The sequence below is a fragment of the Alligator mississippiensis genome, chromosome 1, assembly GCF_030867095.1.
Source record: "Alligator mississippiensis isolate rAllMis1 chromosome 1, rAllMis1, whole genome shotgun sequence".
In the NCBI taxonomy this organism is placed as follows: Eukaryota; Metazoa; Chordata; order Crocodylia; family Alligatoridae; genus Alligator; species Alligator mississippiensis.
Window position 1 is genome coordinate 480232772 of NC_081824.1, and position 19890 is coordinate 480252661.

The window sequence follows — 19890 nt, forward strand, 5'->3', positions numbered from 1 at the left end:
TGCGCTGGGTCCTGCTGCGGTGTCTCTGCTGTGTGAATCCTCACCTCTCTGCTCTTGATTGCAGGACTAGGAGAGTCTGAGGACACGCAGGTGAGTGACCCTGACCCCGTATCGGTGACCCCAGGCCCCTTCCCTGGAGAGCTGTGCTTCCTGCAGCCACTTCTCCCACCACCACAGTGCCCCACACGTGGGCTTTGAGCCTGTGATGAGACAGGGTCACCGCATCTCTGCTGGCTTCTCCCCTCACCACCCCTTTCCCCAGCACACTCGGTGCCCACTGGGCCCTGGGCAGGCCTGGGCACTTGGCCATGTCAGCCCTGAGGCCCAGGACTGAGCTGGCAAGCTGAGCCCACATCCTGGCACCTCATTCGAGGAAAGCACCAGCCTGGAGGGAGACTCCTCTCCTCCCTCTGGCAAATCCCCTGGGCAGAGCCCCTGTCGCAGCCCCTCCAGGGCCAGGGCTCACACCCTGGGACACCGCCTGTGCCCCCATCACAGCCTGTGCCGGAGCTTGTCCCTGCGGGGTCTGTGGGGGCTACTGATGGGCAGGGGCAGGAGGAGCTGATGCACAGCCAGCTGCTGCCTCTGAGACTACAGGAGAGAGAAACCGCTCCACATCCTGGCCCTGCAACGCACGGGGACAGAGTAATGGGAATGGGGGCCACGAGTGCTGGATGCGGTTGAGGGGCAGAGGGAAATGCAGGACCTCCTGGCTCAGCCCAGTTGTGGGCACTTCTGTGAGACGGCGCCTCAGAGCCCAGCACTCGGCGGCCAGCTCGCTCTTTCCACCGGGCAGCTGGTGCGTCCTCCTCCAAAACCATGGGGGCGCGGGGCTGGGGCTGGGCCCAGTGGAGAGAGCTCTGTGCTGGGAGCAGGGATGGGACACTGGGCTGCAGCTCCCTCAGACTGGAGATTCAAATCCTCCTCTCCACCCCGCAGCAGATGCCGGGCAGCCAGCTGTGACAGTGCGTGCAGATGTGGGCTCTGCATGGGGGAACTGCCTCCAGGCCATTGCTCAGTCCCCTGTCCAGCTCCTGGCAGCAGACACAGGGGACTAAGGCACAGGCTGTGATCTGCTTTGGCTGCCTTGGGTCCCTTGCCTTCATGCAAGCCATCTCTGTGTCTGTAGGGAAGAGAGGGCCCACAGCACCCTGGGCAGAGGCCCAGACCGGCTCTCTCAGCTCAGCACTTCGTGTGACCCTTACAGAGACGGGACGTATCCCTGGCGCGGTGCAGCCCCGCTCTGCTCTGCAACTCCTCAGGGTGTTGGTGTGTGGGTGCAGGAGGGACACGGGGCCTTTGCACCGGGGACAGACTGGGACAGTGCAGGGGGTTCAGGGTATTGCTGGGAGCAGAGGCCCTGGCAGCTGGACAGGACAAAGGCCATTGGGGACGATGTTTTAGCAGTCCCTGGAGCACGGGGCCGTGGTGTCAGTGCTCTGGGGAGCGGAGTTGCTGGCTCCGAGGTTGGTGTTTTCTGGCAGCCTGGAGGGGTGTGTCTTTGAGGGAACTTGAACATCTTTGCTAAGGGACAAGTATGTGTGTGGAGGGAAAGGCGGGGAAAGGGGCCTGGCTGGCACTTCCCTGTTACTTTTCCCACCCCGAGACCAGCTGGCAGTGCCCGGGAGACCGGTTCTTCCTGTGGTGCCCGCAGGGTCATTGCCATCCCTGGGGAAGGGCAGAGCCCCTCCCTGGGGAGCAGAAGCTGCTCCTGCTGCCACCCCCTCCGCAGCAGGCACGGGGAGGAGCCAGGGCTCTTAGGGCTGCTCCCTGGCCGCGTTCACCCCTTGGCCAGCCCGGGTCAGCCACACCTCAGGGTGCACAGGGATGGGGGTCCAGCTGCCTGGCGACACCCCAGCCCTGTCCCTGCAGGTCTGTCCTGGGCAGGCACCTCTCCAGCCCCATCACTGCTGCAGCACCAGGGCAGCTCCATGGGGCAGGCGCTCGTGTTCACAGGTGCCCGGTCCTGCTGCTGGGTAAACCACAGCGCTGTGTGAGGCTGCCAGGGCAGTGCAGAGGCTCCTGGAGAGCCCCTTCCCTCTGCACCCCACATCCTGCCAGCTGTCCTGGTGCCATGGTCAGTGGGCACAGCCTTGTGCACACGTATGTTGGATTTGTGTGTTCCCTTGCTGCCCAGGACACATCACTATGCAGAGAGAGGCTTTCTCATTCCCCACTGGCCCCAAAGGGAGCCCCTTCCTGCCCAGCTGCATCGCTGTCCTTGCTGCACTCCAGATTCACCATCCCATGGCAGGTAGGTGCCTCTCGTCCTCGTGGCATTTACGGCTGTTCTCACACTGAGCTCTGCTGCCCTGTGACACAGCCAAGATGTGACCCTGACACCCGCTTCCACCTCTGCCCCCACGGGACCCAGGCCCAGCCCAGGCCAGACACTGACTCTCCCCCTCTGGACCCCCCGCCCCCGCAGGCCTGCATCCCCCAGCTGCTGACTTGCCATCTCCGCTTCACTCTCCCTCCCTGCACCAGCCCAATCCCTGCTCCTTCCTGTCCCTTCCTGCCCTGCATCCACTGCTCTGTAGAGACCTTGCCCCTTGGCACTTACTGCCCCTGGGCTGTGGTCTGTCACACTGGCCTGGCTCTCAGTAGCTGGTGAACATGTTCAGTCTTTGCTCCACCGCTCTGACCAGTCTGTCTCCTCTGAAATGTAACTGCAGCCTGCCTGGGACTCAGACACCCCTTGCAGCCCCATGGACTAAGGCAGGGGCAGGCAATGTGTTTTGGCCGGAGTGCCAAACACCCCACAATGTCTACCTTGGCAGGTGCCAGAGTGCCGACGTGCTGGAGCCCAGAGCCGCTGTTTGCAGCCTCCTGGCTGCAGCCGGCCAGTGCAGCCCAGCCTGCTCGCAGCAGGGCTTGCAGCCTCCCACCTTCCTGCTGGGAGCAGCCCGGGCTCCGTGGGTGGCAGCAGATGCTTAGAGCCTGGGCTGGCGGTGGTGAGCTGAGCAAAATGGCCTTGTGTGCCAGGCTTGGCTTGCTGACCCCTGGAACAAGGTGTGGCCTGAAACCCCAGCCCTGCCCCACCCCCTGCCCCTACCTCCCTGGTTCCCTCCCCTGTGCCTGGGGGCAGCGAGAGGTGATGCTCCTCAGTGCATAGGGCCTCAGGCAGGTGCCCTCCCCGACAGTGCCCGTCTCTCATTATGGGGCTGTGTCTGCACCAGAAAATGGACCCGATGATGATGGGAGCAGGGGCAGGCCCTGCTGGAGCTCCCATGCTGCACTGTGCCCGTTGGAGCCAGGCTGCGGGGATGCAGGTTTGCCCTTGTCCCCGCTCACACTCTGCTGCCCCGTTGCAGCTGCACCGATGCTGTTCTCGACTCACCTTTCTCTGGTGTCTTGCTCTGCTCCCCAGCCCCGTTCAGAGTGATTGGACCAGGCCAGCCAGTCGTTGTCACCATGGGAGAGGACGCTGTCCTCCCGTGCCACCTGTCGCCCCCCATGAGCGCTGAGAGCATGGAGGTGCGGTGGCTCCAGCCTGGGTTCTCTTCCTACGTGCACTTGTACCGAGGTGGACAGGATCAGGACGGGCAGCAGATGCCTGCATATCGGGGCAGGACTCAACTTGTGAAGGACGACCTCAGCGATGGGAGCGTCTCCCTGAGAATACACGGTGTCCGACCCTCTGACCATGGGCTGTACACCTGCTTCGTCCAGTCCAATGGCTCCTCAGGTGACGCTGTGGTGGAGCTGCAGGTGACAGGTCAGTGCCTCTGCTGTTTGCTCCTGCCCGCAGTGTCTTGAATGGGGCTGTCGGGCTCAGGGGGAGGTGACACTTACTCACCTGTCAGCACCCAGAGTCTTCTCTCAGCCTCCGGTGCCTGCAGTTTTGGTGCCTGCCATGATGGCAGAGGTGGCATAGAGAGCAGAGGCAGGGGATGGAGAGGGGCTGAGAGAGAGAGGGAGAAAGGGTGGAGGAATAGGCAGAATCAGGCCCCAGTTACGCTACTGAGAGTTGGTGTCTGGTCCCTGAGAGCGTCTTCAGCAGGTCTGAGGAGGGAAGCAAGCAAGCACGGTGACTGTAGATCAGTACAGCAAATGACCGTCTCCCATACGCTGCTCCCACCCAGGGCGCTGAGGACTGCTTGTACCGAGCTGTGTGCAGCAGGGCAAAATTGCACTGGAGCTTCTCCAGGAGGGGCTGGGGTGCCAGGCTGAGCATGGGCCGGGTTTCTCTGCTCTGGGCGGAGGTGAAGGGCTGAAGGACCCTGCTGGGACTGAGACGGCAGGTGCAGGAGTTGTGGTGCAACAGCTGGGTGTATATCCCCAGGGCTCCCACCCTGTCCAGACCACACCACACCTTTGCCTTAGAGCAGATGCCATGGTGCAGCGCGTTGCTCAGATTGACAATGGTGTCACAGACTATGTATATAACGAAGGGAAGTTCTTCCAGCTAGCCAGTAGCTTTCTCTAGCTGGAAAAAGTCACCGGGTGGTGCTACATGTGCAATTAATGCTCACAAATAAACTGTGGGGCACATGACTCTGGAGTTTATTCATGCTCAGCACACGGAGCCATCAAAGCAGCCCTGGTGCGCAGAGGACCCAGGGCAGAAACCACTTAGGACTGGGGGTGCCAGTTAAGACTAGGGGTGCCTCAGCGTTGAGTGCCCCACCTGAGTCACCTGATGGGGCCTGGTATTCAAAGGCAGGTGCTCAGCATGACACCACTCTGAAACCCTCGGAGGTGTGTCAGGCTGAGTGCACAAGGAGACTCAGGGTGCATTTCCCTGGGTGCACATTAGCATAATGGTCACTCATGGTGAACCCCATAAGTCTTGGCTCCTGAGCTCTGAGTGCCTCACTCTGTCGAGGCACAGGGCCGTGGAAGGAGAGAGGAGATGCAAGCCCAGAGGCAGGACCAGGCTAATAGGGTGACAGGGGAGGGGCTGCAGGTTGGGGCTTCCCACCAGCCTGTGCTGTGAAAGCTTCACCCCAGGGCAGGACTCCCAGAGTTGCCCCCTGCCCCCTACATAGAGCAGTGCCCCCCAGGCATGGCACAGTGTGAGGGGGCCAGGATGTTCCTGGGTCTGGGGCTACACGTGCAGAGTCTGCACAGCAATCCCAGCATGGGGCCGTGCTGCACCACGCAGACATCCCCTGAGAGACCTCACTGCTCCTTGGGACACGTCCCCATAACCCTGCACCTGGGGCTGCACTGCCCACGCTACGCCTCACTCCCAGCCTGCTCCTGGTGCCTGCACACACTCTCCTGGGACGCCTTTGGTGCAAGGTCTGACTGAGTCCAGGTCTACTGCAGCCAGGAGATATAAGAGGTTCAAAGGCCTTGGGAGAACGGTGAGGAAAGATTTGCTCATGGTCCATTGGTAGCTGCTGGGGTGAGAGAGCAGACGCAGGAGTCCCCTGAGGGCCACGGCTGGACACGGCCGGCAGAGCCCTGGGGACAAGCTGCTGGGACAGACAAGGGGGCTGGCTCCCCGGCCGGCATTCGCTCGGTGCCTGCAGCGCTGCAGGGGACAGTGTCTGTGGGCTGCATTGACGGCACTCGAGCACCTCAGTCCTGACTGCGCCCCTGGGGTCGGCCTGCGCCGCCTGGCACGAGGGGTCACACTGAGATTCAGGACAACCGCACACTGGCACAGAGCGCAGCTTTCAGCCTCTGACTGAAGCAGGACTAGCACATTTCCAGTTTCAAAAAAGAGGGCACCTGATAGGAAGGAGGGGGTATAATATGATTGCGGGGGGGCAGAGATATGTCTGTGCCCTGCCCCTGCCCCTCACTCCCAAGCCACAGCCACTTCAGCCCTGCAGCTGCCTATCACTCCCAACCCACAGTCCTCTGGCACTGCCTGTGCCCTGAGCTCCTGACCCACCGTCCCCTGCCTCCCCGCCCCGGTGCCCCTCACTCCCGTCCTGCAGCCCCCTGCTCCCCGCAGCCCTGCAAGTGTCTCCTGGAGGGCACGCAGCTCCCCCTGCCCCTCCCCAGCTCCCTCCCTGCCGGAGAAGCCGGTGCCTCCCCTGCCCTGCTGCAGCCCAGTGCCGGCGGGGGGGAAACTGCGGTGCTGAGCAGAGCAAAATCCCAAATCCCAGACACTTGGTGATATTAAAAACAAAACACCCAGACAGAGATGGGAGGACCCCAAAAGAGGACGTGTCTGGGAAAACCCAGATGTATTGTAACCCTGGACTGAAGGGACATGGTTTGTCTTTGCTGACCTGCTGCATGAGGAGCCACTTCCCATGAGGGTCCCATGATGCCCTGAGGAAGGGGGGGTCACTATCTCTCTTCCCTCGGGCTGGCAGAGGTTTCTGCATGCAGGGGTTGTGCTGCTGGCTCTGGTTTATTCCTGCAGTGACCACTCTGCTGCCTCCGGGCAGGGGCAGGGCAGTGGGTGCGTTAGCTGGTCTTTAGCTTGGGCTCCCAGTGTGCTAAGCATCAAGCATGGGGGAGGCCTGTTGGCCTGAAATCCATGAGGAGGGTCCCAGGGAAAGCCACTGCTGCCCCCAGCCCTTGCATTTGCTCACACAGGGCTGCCACGTGAATGCCACTTTCTCCTGCAGGTCCCTATTTCCCATGGGCGGTGGCTCTGGCCGTGATTCTGCCCCTTGTCGTTCTCCTGGGCAGTTTCTGCCTCTGGCGGCAGCACCGTGTGAAAGGTAAGTAAGAAAGGGGGGAGACTGTGTGGAGAGGTGAGCTCCTCGGAGATGGGACAGGACAGGATGGACGGGGCTCCATCCACTGCTCTGAGAGGAGCTCCAAGCACCGGGATGGACTGAAGCTGTGGGAGGTCTCTGAGCAGGCCAGACCCCACATCTGAGCCAGGAAAGGGGCCACGTGGATTCACAGCCCTGGAGCTCGGTGAAGAGCGCACACCGAACACCGCAAGTGCAAAGTGCTGCACCTGGGGAGAAGGCATCACCAACACACCTGGAGGCTGAGGGATGACCTTCTCGGCAGCACAGCAGCAGAAAGGGATCTCGGAGTCATAGCTGACTCCAAGATGAATGTGAGCCGTCGATGTGTTGAAGTGATTGGTAGAGCTAACCACACATTATCATGCATTAGCAGGCGCATGATGAACAGGTCCAGGGAGGTGATGCTCCCCCTCTATGTGGCACTGGCCAGGCTGCGGCTGGAGTACTGCATCCAGTTCTGGGCGCCGCTCTTCAAGAGGGGTGTGGATAACCTTGAGAGGGTCCAGAGCAGAGCCACTCTTATGGTTAGGAGCCTGCAGGTAAGGTCTTACAAGGAGAGATTGAGGGACCTGGATCTCTTCAGCCTATGCAAGGGAAGGCTGAGAGGTGATCTTGTGGCCATCTACAAATTCATCGGCGGGGAGGGAGGCAGCAAGAAATAGGAGATGCTCTGTTTGCCACGGCACCCCTTGGAGTAACCAGGAACAACAGCCACAAATACACAGAGCGGGTTTAGGTTGGACATCTGGAAGAAGTTCTTCACGGTTAGGGTAGCCAGAATCTGGAACGGGCTCCCAAGGGAGGTGGTGCTCTCCCCTACCTTGGGGGTCTTTAAGAGGAGACTGGACAAGCACCTAGCTCTTTCCTACACGGGTCAGGGGGTCGGACTCGATGATCTATCGAGGTTCCTTCGGACACTACCAACTATGAAACTATGACACTGCAGCGAGCTGTCCCACCAGATCTGTGCTGCTCAGCTGGAAACATGGATGAGGAGGGAGGATTTCTGTGCTGGGAGCTTATTAATGTGTTTTTCCTGTTGCAGGGAAACACCATTACCATGGAAGTGGTTTTCCTAGTTGCAGGAGAAAACCACTTTCTTGGCAGGAGGTAGTACCCTGGCAGATGTAATGCATAGTTAGTCTCCCACTTTGTCTTCCGGTGGGAAGATCTCAGCTATACAAGGACTTTATGGAAATGGGAGACTCCTCCCTCGCTTTCTCCTGTGGCCATACAGCTGAGGGCAAGCAAAACTCAGGGACATCTGAACCCCAATCCTCTTGGTGTGGGCCTGCACGGAGGATGCCCGTCAAAGGATTTGGAAGTATCTGACGCCCCAGGCAGGGGTGGAGGATGCTTGCTGGTAGCAAGGCTTCATGTGGTTCTTGGATGACTCATGGATTTGGAATTGATTTGACTGATTTGATTTGGGACATGAGCATTTTTCATTTAAAAAAAAAAAAAGTGTTTGTCCCAAATTCAATTCTCTCCTCAAAGCTAGGGCTGCTCGGCCGGAGATCGCCCCACAAGAACGGGCTGCACGGCATGCTGGTGTGCTAGTGTGTCTCGTGCACTGTGGGGGCTTCCTGCTGGTTTGCTCCCTGGTCTCCAGGGAGCCCGTGGGTGAGAGCAGGGTCTTAGGGTTGCCAATGGCTGTGACCTGACCCGGTGTCTCCAATTGCGGAAACACAGAAATCGCTCTCGGGACGTGCAAGGCCATTCTCACACAGGGCTGGTGCTTGGGCCCAGCTGCTCTAGCTCCAGCTGTGCTGAGCAGTGACTGTCAGGCATGACGATGCCTCCGTGTCCTGCTGGACTGTATCCCAGGGCAGGCCCCCAGGTCCATCCGCACCTCCTTCACTAAGCCCAGGCTGACCTGAGCATGTGCCCGACAAAGGCCCCTCTGCCCCATCCCCTCATGGACATGTCTCTTCTACCCTGGTCCCAGGGGCAGCTACTCTCCATTGTCCTCACAATTAGGGGCAGGGACTAGCTGCAAGGCCAGGGGTTGGCCTAGGATGGACCCCACCTGCTATCCAGCCCAGGTCCATGCCTCCCGCTGCTGACCCACTTCACCTTCCTCAGTCCCATCCCAGAAGCCTCGAGGCCAGCTCAGTGGATGGACACAGAAAAGAGCAGGAAAGGGATGAGGACAAAGGGACACAAGAGTGGAAGGGCCCATGTGGGCCCCTGACTGCAGGGCCTTGTGGCCACAGGCTGTCACACAGCTGATGTTTAGCCAGAAGGGTGCACAACAAAAGCCATCCAGGCCCTGCTCCCCTGCATGCACAAAGACCTCTGACCCCGGGGACAGGTTCCCTTAGTGGGAAAAACCACCAAGCTAGAGAGCGTACAGTCTGCCCAGAGCAGGAGAGACAACGGCCCACCCAACACCTTGGGCACCTGCAGGGGCAAGAATGTATTGGGTAAAAGATGCCCGATGATCCCAGTAAGTGGAACCAACCAGCCCACAGTCTTGGCCAAGCTGACCTGGGAGATAATTCCCTACTTCAGTACGAGCAGGGAACCAGCCCCCCTGGGCCAGTCTCTCTCCAGTACAGCATCACCTTCAACTACCCCTGCCATAAGGGCAGGAGTCAGAGGGGACCGGGCAGGGGGATGGCTCCTTTGGAAGAGACCTTTAGAGCAGGTCCTGGAGGGGATAGGAAAGAGTGGGGCAGTTTGCACCATGCCCTGGAGCAGGTCAGTCCGAGGCAGCAGGGACGTGGTGCGCAGGGAAGCTGATGCACACCTGTCTGTGTCGGCCCATCCCCTTACGTGCGTGTGACAGTAGGCGCGTGTGCACAAGACACTACGTCACTGAAGCAATGAGCTAGGGGGACGTAGCTTGTCAGTACGACATAGCATCAGTGGGCACAAACCATGATGCCAACACTGTATCACCATAGTAATGAACTACATTGCCATAGGTTGTCAAAAAATGTAACCGTGCATCTCTGGGACTGCACAGCCCTGGCAGCACTTGATTTAGTACTACATGTCCACAGTCCCAAAAGGATGACAGGAATTAGGCTGCAGCTGAAGCAACCAAGAGCTCTGTCCTGAGCTGAAGGGAGGCCACGGCATCCCTCACAGCACAGGGAGCCCCCCGCTCACCCCAGGGCCACGGCTGCCCCTGCCCGTCCCAGGGGAACATGTGCTGAACTCTTGTCCAAACACAGAAGAAATGTGCTTTCCTCAGTGGTCCCCCACATCCTGATGCAAACCCCTCATGTACTTATAAGCTGCCACCACGTCCCCCCGAGCCTGCGCTTCTCCAGGCTGAAGAGTCCCCCGGCTCTCAGCCTCTCTTCATAAGGCCTGTTCTCCTGCCCTCTGGTCATGTGCACGGCTCTCCTCTGGACTCTCTCAAGCATCTCAACGTCCTTCTTGAATTGTGGAGCCCAGAACTGGATGCAGTACTCCAGCTGCAGCCTCACCAAGGCCGAGTGCAGTGGGTTTGGGGACCCAGGTGTGCTGTGGCCAAGGGGACAGTGAGGGACAGCCCCTGCGTGTATAGGTACAGTGGAAAGGCCATTGCTTGGTGCTCTTCATCACTGTGTCCAGTCTCCATCCGTGTAACACGTCTCTCCTGCTGTTTGTTTCAGAGAGGCGCCGTGCAGACAAAGGTAACTTTTCTTCATGGATTTCCCTACGGAGGGAAGGGGGAGGTCTCATGCTGTGCAGCTGGTGTCCCAGCAGGCCTTCAGGGCTCTCCTTGGAGAAGCTGTGTGTGATGTGTGCTGAGGAGCTCCCCAAGAAAGCTCATCCCCAGCACCCCCAGCCTGCTGCTCTGTCCCCCCCCCCCCCCCGTGCAGTGCTGCGTGGGAGCCCCAGGGGCAGGGCTTGTCTCTCCAGGAGCCAGGGGCTAAGGGGCAGGATGCATATGGGGGGAAGGCACAGATTAGAGGGGCTGGATTAGTTGTTGCTTGAGAGAAGGAGGGTGGTGAGAAATTGGGCTGTCAGGATTTAGGGGAGGCTACACCAGTAGAGTTACAGAGAGTTGGCAACCATGGTACTGACTCGTGTCTTTATTTTCTCTCCTCCCCTTTCCTTCCTGGGACCCTTGGCAGAGCTGGGTAAGTTGTGGTTTTGGTTTTTGCAGTGTCTTGTCCACTGACATGTGTCCTGTGGGGTTTGTGCCTGGTTGTGTGACCTCTGGTTTCTGGTTATTTCAGGACTTGCCCGAGCCCGACAATATGCAGGTAAGTGGAGCCAATGCTTCCTCAGAGACTCCTGGTCTTGTCTCCCCAGGGACCTTTGCTTTCTGCTCTGCCCTGACACCCCTCGCAAGCACTACCAGGTGCAGTCACAATGTCCCTGCCTGTGTGCACAGGAGACAGGACGTTCCCCAGAGAAGTTGCTCTGGGGAAATGCTGGGGCCAACCGATTTCAGTGGGGCTGCCCTGGACGGGGCTCTTCAGCCTCCTGCTAATGAGGGGTCGAGCTGCTCCCTGCTGTCACCGAGTGCGGAGGAATCGCCCCTCCAGTCCCCCCTGCTGTGACCAGGCAGCGCTCCCCCCCACCATGTTTCATATACCACTGAGCTGGGACCTGGGCTGCAGACATGCCTGACCCAGGAGGACCTGCTCTCTTTGTCTCAAGTGTCCCTGCCACTGCAGGCCATGTGACTGGCCATCTCACCTGGCAAGGGCTGATGTCATTGGGAAACACCGGGCCACAGCCAATGGGGCTGCTGGTGGTGGGATTTTAGTGATGAGGTCACAACAGGTATATACAAGGGGCCGCATGAGGAAGGGGAAGGGGACATATTTTGGGACCATGGAGCAGGCACGCGGGTTGTGCAGCTCTTTCAGACTCCAGATCCATGTGCGAGCAGCTTACCAGAAACGTGCCCAGGAACGGTGTTCTTGGAGCGTGGCACAAGGCTACCAGGCTGCTTCTGTTTGCTCAGACGTGCTCTTTGGATACTTCGCTGGCTTGTCCCCCTCCCTGAGCCTCCCCTCCCCACCCAATAAAGCTATCCGCTATAGCAAGCTTTGTGGTACATGGTTGAGATGGAAGGGACCTGCTAAGGTGGGCTCGGCTTTTTACTTCCCCCCTGCCCAGGAGGTGACAGGGGAGTGCTTCAGGCCTATAGAAGCGCCCCAGATCCCCAAGGACTACAGGGCCTGTGTATCCCGGGTGGCACAGGGCCCAGACAGAGACCTGAGTCCAGGTGGTGGCAGCATTTCCCCAGGCTTGTGGGTGTGCTGCGGAAAGGGGACGGCCAGGCGTAGGCACCCCAGGGACACACCTGGAGCTTGGTAGCTGGTCGGGTGCAGTGAGGCAGGTGGCTCAGCACAGGAACACCCCCACTGGCCCGCCACACCATCCATGGGCCTCACCACTCCCCCCTCTCTGCTGCTGCAGTGGCAGGTAGTGGGCAGAGGGCCAGGACAGCTGCTTATTGTTAGGGTCACTGGGGTGAGGAACCAGGCTCCAAACCTCGTCCACCAGAAGTGTGAGATCTCCGCCAAGGGAGAGAGGAGCTGCACCCCATCCTGGCCTTTAGTGCCCAGGCAGCAGGGGAGATGGACACGAAGGGAGTGTGGAAGTCAGTGGGATTGGAGAGCTGCAGGGTGAGGGGTGAGGAAGGGGCAAGAGCAGAGCATGGAGGGTGGGGGAAGGGAATCTGGCCTGGATGATGAGATAGAGAACGACTGATCTGTGGTGCTGGGGTCAGGAGAGAGAAGCCCGGTAGGAGAGTCATGTTGCTTTGGGGGCTATAGGGCTGAGAGGATGGAGCCACAGTCTGCAGGTGCTGGGCAAGCTCTGGCCCCGGGGCTTGGCTGCAGGCTGGGGAAGGAGGGAGGGAAGGAGGAGATGGTGCAGTCAGGGGCCCTGACAGGCAGGAGCATCAGCTCAGCCCTGCTCCCCTCCTTCCTGGCTGCCTGGGAGGGGCAGCAGAGCCCCCCGAGCCCCCATGGGTCCTGCTCTGCAGGCTGCTCAGTGGACTGGTCTCAGGGGGCTCCTGGCTGCAAGGTGCTGTTCCCAACCATGGCTCCCAGCACAGCCTGAGCACCCACATCCCAGTGCTGCAACAGCGACAGGGCAGGAGCCAGGCTGTGCGGCAGGGAGGGCGGCAGTGGGCTGTCCGGCTGAGGGGTTGCTGGCTGAGGGCTTCTTCTCCCAGCCATGCAGCCAGCACGTCTCTCCCTCCCTGCTGCTTCCTCCCGGTGTCCTTCGCTCTCTTTCCCTGGCACCCACGTCCTCTCCCAGCTGCCGCCAGTCTGTGCCCAGCTGCTCCTTCTGCCTTTAGTGCTCAGGGAAACCCCTCTCCTTCTCCCGCGGCAGCTCTTGCTCAGGCCGTGTGTGTTTCCTGGGCTTTGGACGGTGGCTTCTGTTACTCCAGGTTCCTCCCTCCAGGAAGGGGCTTCACTACTTCTTCCCTGAGGCAGCGGGGAGGGCAGAAAGCAGCCTTCAGCCAAGCCTGGGGTTGCCCAGAGAGCACAGACACACCAGTGCAAGCACCAGCCCCTCCAGGCAGCAAGAGATGCCAACCCAGATGCCTGGGTCCCTGCAGCTGTTCTGTGCCCAGGGGGGTGCAAACCAGCAGTCAGTGCAGGCCTGACCCGCACAGAGCTGAAGCCAAGCAGCCACTTTCACTTGGGCCTGGTACACACGTGCCTGGGTCTGGGAGGGTCAGTCCCATAGATCTTAAATGGCTTTGATAGCCCAGGTCAGCTCTGTTGTGTGGGTGACACCTGGGGCTGTCATGGGTGGAAGAGACTCTTCAGGGAAACCTAGCATGCCTCCCTCCTTACACGGATGCACACGCCCAGCCATGCAGAGCTGTCACCATCCCTTGTGGGTCAGATGAGCCCGGAGCCAGAGTGACCGTGGGGAGGGACTGCGCTGGGCCACTCTGTGCCCAGATCGGGGAGTGAGAGCTCGAGCCCGAGCTCTGCGTGGATCCCTCAGCCCTGCTCTGGTCCTGGCTCTGGCAGGTTGTTGAGTGAGCAGGGGATGGAGAGCACACACGTTCCCTGGGGTTGTGGGCCAGTCCCTGCAAGAACTGTATATGTGGGGTGGGGTGGGGGGTCTGCCCATGCATGCAGGGGTCTGTGCATTTGGGGACAGACCAATCACTCTGGGAAGAGAGGTTCAGCTGGAGCCACCTTTGTTTTTTTGCCTGGTTTTGGGTGGGAGCAGGGGCCAATTTCCTCCTGCTGTGACATTTCCAATGCAAATGTCACAGCAGATTCAGGGAACAGAGCAGAGGGGATATTTTTTTGAAGTGCTCTGAACAGATCCCCGCTCCCAAGCTGCTCATCCTCCCCATCCTGCCCTTCCATAAGTGCTGGGGGTCCCCTGTTGTTGCCTTGGCCTATCCATGTCCTATCAGAACCCATTGGAGTTTGTGCTCCTACGTGTTTCCAAGTGTTTCCCCAGAGCAAGTGTAACTCAGATGTGTTTCAAAACTGCCATCTCTGTGTGCAGCATCTGGCACAATGGAGGCTGGCCTACAGCAGCTGGGCCCCACGGGCATGGGGTTATCCAGTACTCCGGGGACAGAAGGCCCCAGACCCAGCAGTGCCCCAGGGCTGGTCTGCACAGGGCGTCCTTGGCCCAGTGCAGGATCTGCAGCGCGGACCCCAGAGCAGATGCACAACAGGGGTGAGCTGGGACTTGTGCCTGGTGCAGCTGAGCCCAGAGGGAGGGGCAGTCCCTGGGGAAATGCCTCTCCTCACTCAATGGCCCCAGACTCATGAGCAATGGGCCCTGTTCTCCCGTGCTTAGTGCCCCTCTGCTCCCTGCTGTCTCCCAGCCCGCCCCCCTGTCCCTCCAGTCTACCTGCCTGCCCCCCTCACCCCCTTCCCAACAGCGCCTGTGACACCAGCTCATGGGGAAGGCGCTGCCCCTCTTGCCCCATCACCCCCGAGCTGTGCTAGTGGGGCCAGGCAGCTGAGCCTGCGGTGAGGGAGGGGCAGGACAGGGACCTGCTGGTATGACATAATCTCATGCCCCTCCCCCACCTGGGGCCTGCCCTGCACCCACCCCATGGCCCCCGCCCCTCTCTCCTCCCCCCTGTGGGTGCACCACCCGGCCCCCTAGCCCCACTCTGCCCCAGGGATGAAGAGGTCTGGTGGGAACATCCCTCTCTGCCCTGGGGCCATTTCCTGTTCCCCCATTTCCCCTTGGGGCGATGGTGATTTCCCAGCAGGGACTGACCCACGATTCCTGGGATGCGGTGAATTCTCTGTGATTCTGGGGACCCGCCTGCCCTGACCCTGACCCGTGACTCTCTCCCCAGGGGACGTGACTCTGGACCCAGACACGGCTCATCCCAAACTCGTCCTGTCTGAGGATCGGAAATGTGTGAGACTCGGAGACACCCGACAGGATCTGCCTGACACCCCCGAAAGATTTGATCCTTGTCCCTGTGTCCTGGGCTCGGAGGGGATCACGGGCGGGAGGCGCTACTGGGAGGTGGAGGTGGGAGACAAGACAGAGTGGTACGTGGGCGTGTGCAGGGAGTCTGTGCGCAGGAAGGGGGATGTCACACTGTCACCTGGCCATGGATACTGGGTCGTGTGGCTGGAAGATGGAGGACACAAGCCCTGCACCTCCCCCTGGACCCCCCTCCCCGTGCGCGTGCGGCCTAGGCGGGTGGGGGTTTTCCTGGACTACGAGGGGGGCGAGGTCTCATTTTACAACGTGACCGACAGGTCCCATCTCTTCACTTTCACTGACACCTTCTCCGGGACCCTGCGTCCTTTCTTCAGTCCTGGTCTCAATGCTGGGGGCACCAACGCGGCTCCCCTGACCCTGTGCTCAGTCCCAGCCCAGCCCTGAGGGAATCCCTGTCCCTGCCATGACCCACGGGGGGCACAGACTGTCCCCTCCCCGTGCCCCGACTGCCACCCCTCGGTGCCCCCAGGGTGGGGGGCAGGCTGTGGGGTCAGGGCTGGGGTCTCCAACACAGGAGCTGCTCCAGCCTGGACCCTGGTGCTGCCCAGGCCCAGGTGTCATCTCCCAATCCCCACATGCAGGGGCGATGCTTAGGGGCTGCACACAGGTGCACGTGCACCCCCTGAGCATTGCAGTGCACTCCCTGCAAAAAGGTGCCGCCGACACTGTTAGCAGTTTCTGCAGGCAGTCCATGATCAGCCCTGGCCGCCACTGATGCTGCTGGCGATGCCTGTGGGTCTTCACTCACCCCTGGCCAGCACTCACCACCCCCACCCCCACCCTTGCTGCCAACAGTGCCGACAGCTTCTTTGGGAGCTCCCCACTGACCACCACTGGGGTGCAGCAGCCGCCGTTGGGGCCGTGCTCTCCCCAGCCACTGGGGGCAGGTGCCATTCATGCCCACACGCATAGCACCCCCCTGGGAGGGACTGTCTCCAAACTCTCATCCTTCACTAACATCACTACAGTCACTCTGGGGTTTTTATTTTGTTAATTTGTTTGCCTCTCTCAGCACTGTTTCCCTTCCCTCCTGACCCCATCCTCTCCCCTCTATTCCCTTTTATATTTAAAATAAATACCTTTGCATTGTACACCTGCTGTCTGCACATCATTTCTTACCCTCTGATGAGTGAGCACTTGCTCCTGAAAGCGGATGCATCTGGGATTCAGTAAGTCTGGTGGTGCTCAAGCTTTCTCGTGTGCAAGTCCAGACCCACACACCATGGGCCTCATGTGGGTCGGACGGCACAAGTGTCCCAGGCCCAGCACACGTCACATTGTGCCTGAGTGCCCGGAGTACAGGGTGCCTGGGGGTGGGGAGCAGCAGGGAGGGGAGATCAGGATTCCTAGCGCTGCTCCTGGCAGTGTAGTCACTAGTATTTTTTCATCTCCTGTCCCTGGGTTTGGTGCCCAGGACACGTGTCCCAGTCTCCTACTTCACTCAGCTACTGTCTACAGCTCCCAACATCTCCAAAATAACTGCCATCACCGAATCACAGGACCTGTGGGGTTGCATGACTTGGCTCTGCAGGCAAGATCTGGCCCATGGGCCAGGGATTGAGCGCTCCTGAGTCTATAAGGTGCATCTCTATCCTGCTTCTGTCGGACTTCATGCTATCAGAGCTAGCTGCCTCTCTCACTACACAACAATAGTTCTCCAATATTTTTAGAGCCAAGATCCCCACTCATTAGACTCAAGGCACCCTCAGAAAATGCCTGCTCTTCCTTTTCACTTGCTTTGCTACTGAAGAATAATATAGCAGTTCTTCTGGTGCAAAGAACTCAGAAAGGCCACAATGGATCAGCCAGTTGCTGCCCCAGGGATTGAGGGGGAGAAAGAAACAGCTCCACATCCTTTTCCCTGTGATGCACCATGGCCAGAGGGACCCAGACACGTGCCTGTGTCAGCAGGGCCCTATTCAGTGTCACCCCGTCCTCAAAGAGGGGATCAAGGGTTGTGTCTGCTCTTGCTCTGTTTCTCATTTGAGAATCACTGGGGGATACTGAGAGGCATGGGGGTAATGGGGGACCCTAGGCAGGTACTGTGACCCATTGGGTGATAATGGTAGGCACTGGGGGAGCACTGGAGCTAATGGGAGATCCTGGGAGGGTATTGAGACAACTGGATTCTCTGGGCATCAGGGCTGTCCAGGTGCCCAGGTCCTCTGTGACAGCCCTTCTCCCCCCAGGATGCAGCCGTCCCACTGTGCACTGCTGGCCATGGTGGTAGCTGGCCCAGTGCCCCCCAGCCCCTTGGCCCTGACAATGGACCCCATGGCAATGCTGGTGCCGGGGACTGAGCTGGGTCTGCAGCTGTCCCAGAGCCAGGAGAGCTGTGACCCCCAAAACATGGTCCTGTTCCCCAGTGCCAGGGCCCTGCCTTGGGCCCTGCAGCCTGTGGCCCACAAGCACAGTCCTGCCCCAGTCCTGGGTTTGGCCCCTGTGGGAGGTGCCTCCAGGACCCGGGATGGCAGGTGGAGGCAGCATAGGGCAGGGCACAGCCTGGGTCTGCAGCAGGGATGCACGTGGCCAGGAGCGAGGCACGGCCCAGACCTGCTCCTGCCTGGCCCAGCCCTGGGGGTGCAGAGGGGCACCTGGGTGCGCATCCTGTGGGGAAGGGGAGGGTGTGTGTCTCCCAGTATCCCCAGTGCCTCCCAGTATTCTGGCAGACCACTCTAGAGCTGCAATGTGTAGAGACAGAGGCTGGCAGGGTGCTCAGCATGGGACTCACTGAGGGCAGGAGCCAAGGTCTGGGCCCCAAACGTGGAAGTGCAGTGGAAATGAGCTACAGCAGAGCGATGCAGCGACACCCTGGTGACAGCCGGCCCAGCACGAGACTTGGACGCTGCGCAGGCTGTTCGGAGGCCCTGCGGGATGCTTCGAGACATGGGGTGGGGGGCAATGGTGATAGGCGAACCTAGCAGGACACTGGGACATACTGGGAGTGTGGCAGAAATGCCACCATCTGTGTCTCTCTCCAGAAACCTGTCCTGGTCAGCTTGGGACACTGGGGTCGAATCTCTAAGGGAGGGGGATTTTCCTCCCTGCCTACGTGACAAAAGCCTGGTGCCGAGGGTGCGGTCCCTCTGGTCGCCTGCGCGGGGGAGGGAAAAGCCCCTGCTCCTCTGACCAGGTGACCAGTGATGCTTTTTATATTGGTTTGCTAGTTGCCAGCACTGCTGGCGTCTACTGGACTGGGCTGCTGCGGTCAGACAGGCGATACAAGGGCCTGGGCCCAGAAGAAGGAGGAGAAGCCGTCTTTCCAGCATGGCCCAAGCATCAGGACACCGGGAGAGAGTCTGATCCATCTGAAACGCTCTCTCTGGAAATCTTCGAGCCAGATCTCTACCGTCTTCTGGATGATACTTGTGAGTGTTTGTAGGAGCGAGTCTGCCGTCCGCCCCGTCTTGCTCAGCGCTCCCCTGCCTCGAGTGAGAAGGAGGGGAAATAAAAGGATGCTCTTCCCTGAGGAGTGGGGTAAGATAAGGCAGACCACCCAGTTAGTTGTCTCCAACGGTGGAAGTCTTTATTTTACTCAGAGACAAAAGTATCTCCTTGCTAATCGTCTCATTAGCTGGCGGCAGTGGGTTGGCCAGTAAGGCAATGACTGGTTAAACTGGCGGCGGCGGACTGGCCGCGTGCATCAGGTCTGGGTTGCCCCTGCCCTGCATCCTGGCCCGGAGACGCTGCCCCTCTGGCCATGCCAGGCACCTCCTCGGGCACGAGCTCTCCTGCCTTCCCTCCCGGATCCGTACGGCCGGATCGGTGACTCCTCCTGCCCCGAGGGAAGTGTGATGGCTCCCGGAGTACTAATAATGCGCCGCCCTTCAGCCGTCCCGCGCCGATCCCGCCCGGGAGCCCGCAGGTCAGCGCTCCCGCCCGGCCCGAGCCCGCCCGCTGCAGCCTGTCCCGGAGGTGAGTGTTGGACTCTGGAAGAGGGAAGGGGCCTGTGAGTGAGGGGAACCCCCAGACCTGTTCCCAACGCTGCATGGGCCCAGTCCCCCCTCCCCATCAGTACCCCTGCATCCTCTGACCCCCCAATTCCTCCCTGCTCAGTGGGGTCAGTCAGCTCCTCCCTCCTGAGCACCACGTTTCTTCTCCCTCCCCGTGCGGGGGTCACTCACCCGTCCGGCCCTTGTCCCAGGCCACTCTCAGAGCTGCCCCCAGGCTCTCGTGCCCCACGCTGCAGGCGTAGTTGTGGTTGCTGCTCGGGTCAATCTCGATGGTGGCCCAGGTCTGGTAGGTCCCATCTCCGCTGGGAAGGACCCCTGCATGGCTCGTCTCCTGGGGCTGCACCTCCCCATTTTTCAGCCAGACGGCAGCCACGTCCTTGGGGCAGAAGCCATGGACCTGGCAGGCTAGGGCGGTGCGTCCGCCCCAGGATGATGGCTTGTCGCTCACCTGTGCCACGGGACGCTCTGGGAGGGAGGAGACACCTGCTAGAGTGACTGCCCTGTTGGGCCCTCAGCACCCCTGCCAGGAGCCCGGGCTGGGCCTGCACCGGGCCACACAAACTGGCTCCAGCGCCCATTTGAGGCAGGAGCAGGCAGTGTTGGGGAAGGAGTGTGGGGGACGGTAGACACGGCTGCGCTGGGCTCAGGGCTGCAGGAACAGGGTTCGACACAGCTGATCTCTGGTTCTCAGACACACGGCCAGGGCAGGGACACCACGTGGGCTCTGCCCAGCTGGGAGGCCTGACCAGAGCAGGGACAAGGGCACCGTGTCCTACAGCTGTGCTGGGGTCTCGCCCAGCAGCAAGACCAAGAAGCAGTGGTCGCCATCCTGGACACAGGGGGATGGGGCA

At 60.3% G+C, this 19890-nt stretch overlaps 1 protein-coding gene and 1 long non-coding RNA gene across 2 annotated transcripts in view; both read left to right on the forward strand.

Moving 5' to 3' along the window:
* The window catches only part of LOC132249526 (E3 ubiquitin-protein ligase TRIM11-like), a 103270-nt gene extending 87135 nt beyond the window's left edge, over nucleotides 1–16135 (forward strand). Inside the window, exon 3 of the mRNA XM_059724846.1 lies at nucleotides 14929–16135. Within this exon, the coding sequence (XP_059580829.1) occupies nucleotides 14929–15470 (542 nt within the window). The 3' untranslated portion in view covers nucleotides 15471–16135. The remainder of the gene's footprint in view (nucleotides 1–14928) is intronic.
* LOC132248841 (uncharacterized) lies at nucleotides 5149–10461 on the forward strand. Its single transcript, XR_009460299.1, has 3 exons — nucleotides 5149–5312; nucleotides 6537–6632; nucleotides 10280–10461. It is a non-coding gene; the product is annotated as an uncharacterized LOC132248841 (long non-coding RNA).
* Nucleotides 16136–19890: the final 3755 nt, after the last annotated feature.